Raw genomic sequence first — 8352 nt, forward strand, 5'->3', positions numbered from 1 at the left:
AGCTGCGCATCACAGAAATAAATTACAGTTTAATGTATATTAAAACAGAAAAACTTTATTTTACGTTGTAATAATATTTCACTACATAACTTTTTCTGTATTTTTGATCAAATAAATGCAGCCTTGATGAGCTTAAGAAACTACTTTTAAAAAATATATAAAAAATCATTCTGATCCCAAACTTTTGACCGGTAGTGTATATACCGATCAGGTATATGACCACCTTCCTAATATTGTGTTGGTCCCACTTTTGCTGCCAAACAGCCCTGACCCGTCGAGGCATACACTGAAGGTGTGCTGTGGTATCTGGCATGTTAGCAGCAGATCCTTTAAGTCCTGTAAGCTGCGCGGTGGGGCCTTCATGGATCGGACTTGTTAGTTCAGCACATCCCACAGATGCCCGATCGGATTGACGCAACAAACTGCGATGCACTGTGTATTCTGACAGCTTTCCATCAGAACCAGCATTAACTTCTTGAGCAGTTTGAGCTCCAGTAGCTCGTCTGTTTGTTCGGACCACACGAGCCAGCCTTCGCTCCACACATGCATCAGTGAGCCTTGGCCGGTTCACCACTGATCCTTCCTTGGACCACTTTTAATAGATAGACCGGGAACACCCCACAAGAGCTGCAGTTTTGGAGATGCTCCGACCCAGTCGTCTAGCCATCACATTTTGGCCCTTGTCAAACTCGCTCAAATCCTTACCCCTGCTTCTAACACATCAACTTTGAGGACAAAATGTTCACTTGCTGCCTAATATATCCCACCCACTAACAGCTGCTGTGATGAAGAAATAATCAGTGTTATTCACTTCACCTGTCAGTGGTCGTAATGTTATGCCCGATAGGTGAATATATATATATATATATATATATATATACACACACATGTTAATTTATGACAATTTAGATAAGAAAATCGCTTACATTACAATTGCACTTAGCAGTACCGTATTTGTTATTGTTTATTAAAAATACATCACTGATTTTTTCCCCAGTCTTTGTTTTACATTGCACATCATTTACTTAACAAATTATATAAATCTTACTAAATGCATCTACTTCCCTCTAAATTGTATATGTCCGTTTTTCCAAAGCAAGATGACTTTTTACTTTGTTTTCACTATGTTTTGAGATAAACCTTTCTTTACATAAACTGAAATCAATTTAGAATAAATGCAAATAAGTTTGGTGACACACACAGCTGATCATTTGTTTCTGTGTTTTCATTCAATTCAGCTCCCAGCGATAAAGCATGCCAATGCGACCTAATCACAACATCTGAATATGAGAAGTCTTTCTAATATGATGCATGATGTGTCCAGATGAGTGTTTGTCAGCGGGAGGATGCAGATCTGACTCTCTGTCTCATCATTACTGTCACACTTACCGGCGACCGCGTTATAAAGCGCTGTAAGCTGCCCGTCTGACGCCTCCTTCAGCATCTTCACTAGTTCACACACGGGGACGACCTAAAGAGCTCGCATTAGCGTGAAAGATCGGCTCGATTCGGGTATTTCTAAGCCGCTGTTTCGCCCGGGTCTGCCAGATCCACATGGGCCGCGCACAGCTGGGGAACTGTGTTACACTCACAGCCTTCCGCCGCGCTGCATCGTGATGACATTTGGTTCCGCTACTAGAGAGTTCCAATTAGACCAACTCACCATGGTAACGATAAGTCCTTCTGATAATAACCTTCTGTACAACAGTGCCTGACTAATATAACACTACAGTTTTATAGGAGTTACTAGTCAAACTATGGCATTTTGCTAGAAATTATGGCAAATTTATTTATTGTTATATGCATTTATTTATTTTATATGCAATAATTTTAAACAAGCTTAAAAATTAGAATAAGGCTTTGATTTTCTACAACTTTTACTCATTACTGAATACTGTATACTGTAATATGGTATTTACAGAAAAGGTACTGTAATACAATTTTTTTAATTAAATAAGCATGAATTAAGGATATAGGATATATAAATGCAATGTAATTTAAATATCATATTTGCAGTATAGTAATAAAAACAATATAGGAAAAAATCTGAAATTATAGATAAATTATATGAATAAATTATTACTACTACTACTATTATTATTATTATTATTATTAATACCCTATAAGGATTTAAGATGCCAGCTGAACGATTAGAATTGGCAGTATTTGTCTCGTGATTCATCAGAAAATGCCATTTTAATTGATCACAATTCACATTATTCTTCCATGTGATACAATCTTTATTGACGAATAAAAATATCCATTATGAACATCTGTACAGATTTCAGTAAACAAACAGAAACTGTTGGCATCTCAGAACAGGTAAGAGACAGTCTGACTCACAAACCTGTAAATCTACCAAAACCCCCCTCAGGCCGTCTGTAGTTTACAGTTCACGCCTCACATAGCATCAGTATGTGGAAACCCCAAACATTATTAGACTGTACATCTCGTGTGGCGAATAACTTCACCATAACACTCCGGTTTTTTGTTTTAATAAAGGACGTAGTCCAAATGTTTTAGGAAATGTACATTTAGTTAGTTTTGCTGTTGACACTTCACATCTCAGTGTAATCTAAAGGAAAGCGTTATGTGTACAACCGCTCAATCCAAGCGAACGGCTGGCACTGACCTGTTCGTTTTCACATATCAAAACACATCCGCAACACACACAAACTAAACATGAGCTGGAGGGACGTGTTGGGGTTCAGTGGGATTACAGCAGATCTGAGATCAGCCCACTCACAGCCTTCTGGAGAGATGCATTCAGAGCAGCATCCAGCAACAAATGTGCATCAGTGTTTCAAACTAAAAACAGTGACAGTACAATGAGTTGTTAAAAGTTTCAAAGGAGGAAAAAGGCACCCAACCCTCACATCTGACAGATATTCAAGGCTTTGCTGGTGCCAAAAATTCATTTGGGTTAATCTCACGAAACATTTACAGCTCATATTTCGTCTTATATATATATATATATATCATTTTTAAAATGGAAAATGCAGCCTATTCCAATGACCATTTAGATTTTTTTATATTGTGATCTATAAAGATATAGATTTTTTTGCATAAAGAAAATTAAATCTATTTTAATGACTTAATGAAATATTTAATCTCCCTAAAATGCATACATATATAATTTTTAATAGGAAAATGAAGCCCATTTCAATGACCAATTAGATTTTTATTCCCATTTTTAATTGTGATACTTATTAGATTTTTTATTGAATACAGTATTTACTGTACAAAATAGTTAAATAAGCATGAATTAAAGGCAGTAAAACAAATAATATACAATATCATTTAAATAAATAATAATAATAAAAAAAAATTGTGCATTATAGTAATAATAAAATAGGAAAAATGTGTCATAGAAAATTCTAATGGTCTTAAAAATAGGCTGCTTTATCTTTAATTATATATATATATAATTACATTTTTGTAGTGAAATAGGACCTGTGCATGTTCTTGACTGGCTCCGTGAGATTCGCCCGTAAGCATTTTTTATTTTCTCTGACAAAATTCACAGTTCTGTTCTTGACAAAATCACCTAAAGAAAGACCTCGTAGAAAGAGTTAAGAGCAGAAAAGATTAATACATTTGCATTGTAGTTAAAAAATGTCCTTTCTATTAGTTTTTTTTATGTCTATATAGTTCTTTTAAATTTTTTTATTTAGTTATTTTAATGCATTAAGTTAAACTAATGAAAATGATCATGTTTCCTGGTATAAAGTAAGTTTAAGGTTTTATTTTATTTCAGTTAAGTTTTTTTATGGTTTTAGTTTTAGTTAACGATAATAACTCTTTATAACCACCTTTTTAGAAAATAGCAAGAATAAAACACAAACAAAATATAATATTAAAGAGCATTAGAAGGTTATACCTCACATAAAACATTAATTACAAGACCGCACAAATTAAATAATGTCTGCACTGCTTTCATGTGCTTTCTTTACTCTCTGACACAATCAACAAATATTAGATCAAAATGAAGTTGTTCAAGTAAAACATTCCCAGCTCCTTATTTTGAATTAGTTTTTAATTGTTATTTTTTTATATATTTTAAATTTTCATTCTTCAACCCCATTTCAACCTAGTTTAATTCTTGGTAATTTTATTATGTGCTTTTGCCATTTTGTTTTTTTACTTTAAAACGTTTTACTTCTTTTTAAATATTACTACGGTTTCATTTATTTTGTATTTCAGTTTTAAGTTTTACTTTATTTTTTTCCCAGCTAGTAATTTTAGTGCTTCAACTTAAACTTATTTCAGTTAGTTGCCAACATATCTACTTTTCATTTATTTTTTCATCTAATATTTTTATTGTATTTTCGGCTATCACTTCCATTAACAAAACTGTTTTTAACGATAATAACCCTGGTGTGAGTGACTTTTGACAGATGGATGCAGCAGAAGTGCAATTGTGACGGCACATCTTGCTCTCTGATTGGCTAATCCTCCAGCTGCTGGTCAGCCCTCAGGTGTGTCCTGCACTAAGAGGATTGTGGGATTGATTGTGGTGGCATTGTGACATCACATGCGTCTGTCAAGTTCATGACACCTGCTGTCACCTGGCATGTTCAGGGCCAGGCTAAGTTTTTTTAAAAATATGTGCCTCATAGCTGACAGTGAGGGACGGGTCACCTGCTCAAAGAGTTTGTGTTACAGAAACCACAAAAGAAAGCTTTCTGTACACAGGATTTTAATATATACATGTAGCATCTGAATTGGTTTGTGTTCAAAACACACTAACAGTTCTTCTGTTTACATGCAGTGCATTTAAAACCCAATTGTTTTCTTAAAACATGTTAGTTCAGTTCTGGTTTCCCACAGATAACCAGGGCCGGTCACACATGACCATAAGCTTAATGTTGTACAAAAGAGCTTGTTCTCAACAACTCAAATCAACCATGACCTGTGTGTTCTTGTCACTCTGTAATGAAGTACAGTACCATACAGTTCAAGAAAAGTGCATGACAATGAAACCTCTTGTACAAACAGATTTGAGAATCACTCGAACACAACCAGTAATTTAGTCCCATAATTCCACCCTGCCAAATCTCATGAAAAGACATGCATATCACATTTGACACTAAAACAACAATAAGAAGGATAATGTACAGTCAAACCAATCATTATAGCAAAATAAACTCTGAAATGGTGATCAGGACTCAAAATTGAGGGGTCTTGTTTCTTATTGCATGGCTGTTTACCAAATAAAAATCAGCCTGAAATAACTTACCAAAATAAATAAACAAGTAAATAATAAACAAGTTATTCTAGACTGATACATACATACATATATATATATTATTTATGACAATATACATTTATTCTAATTATTATTCTCACTTTTTACATTAGGAAATCAGCATTAAAGGCAGTAAACAAAAACTGTTGTGATGAATAATTCAGAATTTAAATATATCATTCATAGTTTTTCCTATAATAGATCATCAATGTATCATATATAATAGAATAAATAATTCACCTCTTCATAGTCTTAAAGTCAGCTTGAAATTGAAAACAAAATCTCCTTTTTATGATCCATTGATTCGGGATGGACATAATTAAGTCTGACCCAATTTTTTTGTTCAGAAATTCATCATCACATTTCTGTAGTAAAATGGATGGTGAAAGAAAGTCATTTCATGTTGACATGAAAAGGTTCTCAATGACGCATCAAGGACGTATGTAATCAAAACAAAGTGGGTGTAAAACATGAATCATCAGGTGTTTAATTAACATGACGAAATCACAGCCGCTTGAATCCAGCGGTCAGAACCAGAATGATCAAACACTAGAGCAAAGAGATGAAGTATCATGCTGATTTAGAGTTTAATGCATAAACATAAGAGATATGATATGATTTTTGCATGTAAACTCACTGCTGTCTTTCATAACAGGATAAATAGGATTATATTTTAAAATATAATTTTCTCCCCACACGACCAGAATTTTCCGGTTTCTGTGACTTTCACTCAATGTCACAGCAGCAGAGCACTATGTACTTATTACAAAGACAAACACCCTGGAGCAACCCTGGGGTTAAGCGTCCTGTTTAAGGACACACTGGTGCATTTCAGTTGAACTAACCAGCCTTAACCACTACACCACAAATACACCCAGACAAGGAACATTTATCAGCATTATCACCTAATAAAAAGTCAGGTGACTACAGTGAACTGTACAGTTGAAATAATTCTTGAATGCATACGCATGTGATTATTTTAGCAGTGGAATATCACAGACAGTTATTCTAAATCTGCTGTATGTTTACAATAACTCAGATTCTAGGAAAACAAGACTGTATTTAATAATAAACATGATGCTAAATGGAGGAAGGCAGTGACGTTTGTCCCAATTTCCCAGAACTAGGCTCATGTTTAAAACGGTTTGCATCATTGATTCGGTTATTTTCCTGTTTATTACTGTGACGCTGCTTTGAAACTATCTTTATTCTAATAGTGATTATTTGTCATTTATTTATTAATATTGATTATTTATTTATATTCTCTTGATTATTTAAGCTTAATTATTTGCAACATCCAAAAAGTAATCTCAGCTGCATTGTTCCAAACCTATGAGTTTCTTTCTTCTGTTGAACACAAAAGAAGATATTTTGAGAATGTTTGTAACCAAACAGTTGACGGTAACCACTGACTTCCATGGTATTTTATTTTTGTATTTTCGGCTATCACTTCCATTAACAAAAATGTTTTTAACGATAATAACCCTGGTGTGAGTGACTTTTGACAGATGGACGCAGCAGAAGTGCAATTGTGACGGCACATCTTGCTCTCTGATTGGCTAATCCTCCAGCTGCTGGTCAGCCCTCAGGTGTGTCCTGCACTAAGAGGATTGTGGGATTGATTGTGGTGGCATTGTGACATCACATGCGTCTGTCAAGTTCATGACACCTGCTGTCACCTGGCATGTTCAGGGCCAGGCTAAGTTTTTTTAAAAATATGTGCCTCATAGCTGACAGTGAGGGACGGGTCACCTGCTCAAAGAGTTTGTGTTACAGAAACCACAAAAGAAAGCTTTCTGTACACAGGATTTTAATATATACATGTAGCATCTGAATTGGTTTGTGTTCAAAACACACTAACAGTTCTTCTGTTTACATGCAGTGCATTTAAAACCCAATTGTTTTCTTAAAACATGTTAGTTCAGTTCTGGTTTCCCACAGATAACCAGGGCCGGTCACACATGACCATAAGCTTAATGTTGTACAAAAGAGCTTGTTCTCAACAACTCAAATCAACAAAACAACCATGACCTGTGTGTTCTTGTCACTCTGTAATGAAGTACAGTACCATACAGTTCAAGAAAAGTGCATGACAATGAAACCTCTTGTACAAACAGATTTGAGAATCACTCGAACACAACCAGTAATTTAGTCCCATAATTCCACCCTGCCAAATCTCATGAAAAGACATGCATATCACATTTGACACTAAAACAACAATAAGAAGGATAATGTACAGTCAAACCAATCATTATAGCAAAATAAACTCTGAAATGGTGATCAGGACTCAAAATTGAGGGGTCTTGTTTCTTATTGCATGGCTGTTTACCAAATAAAAATCAGCCTGAAATAACTTACCAAAATAAATAAACAAGTAAATAATAAACAAGTTATTCTAGACTGATACATACATACATATATATATATTATTTATGACAATATACATTTATTCTAATTATTATTCTCACTTTTTACATTAGGAAATCAGCATTAAAGGCAGTAAACAAAAACTGTTGTGATGAATAATTCAGAATTTAAATATATCATTCATAGTTTTTCCTATAATAGATCATCAATGTATCATATATAATAGAATAAATAATTCACCTCTTCATAGTCTTAAAGTCAGCTTGAAATTGAAAACAAAATCTCCTTTTTATGATCCATTGATTCGGGATGGACATAATTAAGTCTGACCCAATTTTTTTGTTCAGAAATTCATCATCACATTTCTGTAGTAAAATGGATGGTGAAAGAAAGTCATTTCATGTTGACATGAAAAGGTTCTCAATGACGCATCAAGGACGTATGTAATCAAAACAAAGTGGGTGTAAAACATGAATCATCAGGTGTTTAATTAACATGACGAAATCACAGCCGCTTGAATCCAGCGGTCAGAACCAGAATGATCAAACACTAGAGCAAAGAGATGAAGTATCATGCTGATTTAGAGTTTAATGCATAAACATAAGAGATATGATATGATTTTTGCATGTAAACTCACTGCTGTCTTTCATAACAGGATAAATAGGATTATATTTTAAAATATAATTTTCTCCCCACACGACCAGAATTTTCCGGTTTCTGTGACTTTCACTCAATGT

At 34.2% G+C, this 8352-nt stretch overlaps 1 protein-coding gene across 1 annotated transcript in view; it reads right to left on the reverse strand.

Annotated features, from left to right (window-relative positions):
• LOC107590541 (dnaJ homolog subfamily C member 2-like) overlaps positions 1 to 1607 on the reverse strand; it is a 9119-nt gene extending 7512 nt beyond the window's left edge. Inside the window, exon 1 of the mRNA XM_016279350.1 lies at positions 1390 to 1607. Coding sequence (XP_016134836.1) covers positions 1390 to 1444 — 55 coding nt within the window. The 5' untranslated portion in view covers positions 1445 to 1607. The remainder of the gene's footprint in view (positions 1 to 1389) is intronic.
• Positions 1608 to 8352: the final 6745 nt, after the last annotated feature.

This window comes from Sinocyclocheilus grahami, unplaced genomic scaffold (genome assembly GCF_001515645.1).
Source record: "Sinocyclocheilus grahami isolate Dianchi unplaced genomic scaffold, SAMN03320097.WGS_v1.1 scaffold129.1, whole genome shotgun sequence".
Taxonomy (NCBI): domain Eukaryota; kingdom Metazoa; phylum Chordata; class Actinopteri; order Cypriniformes; family Cyprinidae; genus Sinocyclocheilus; species Sinocyclocheilus grahami.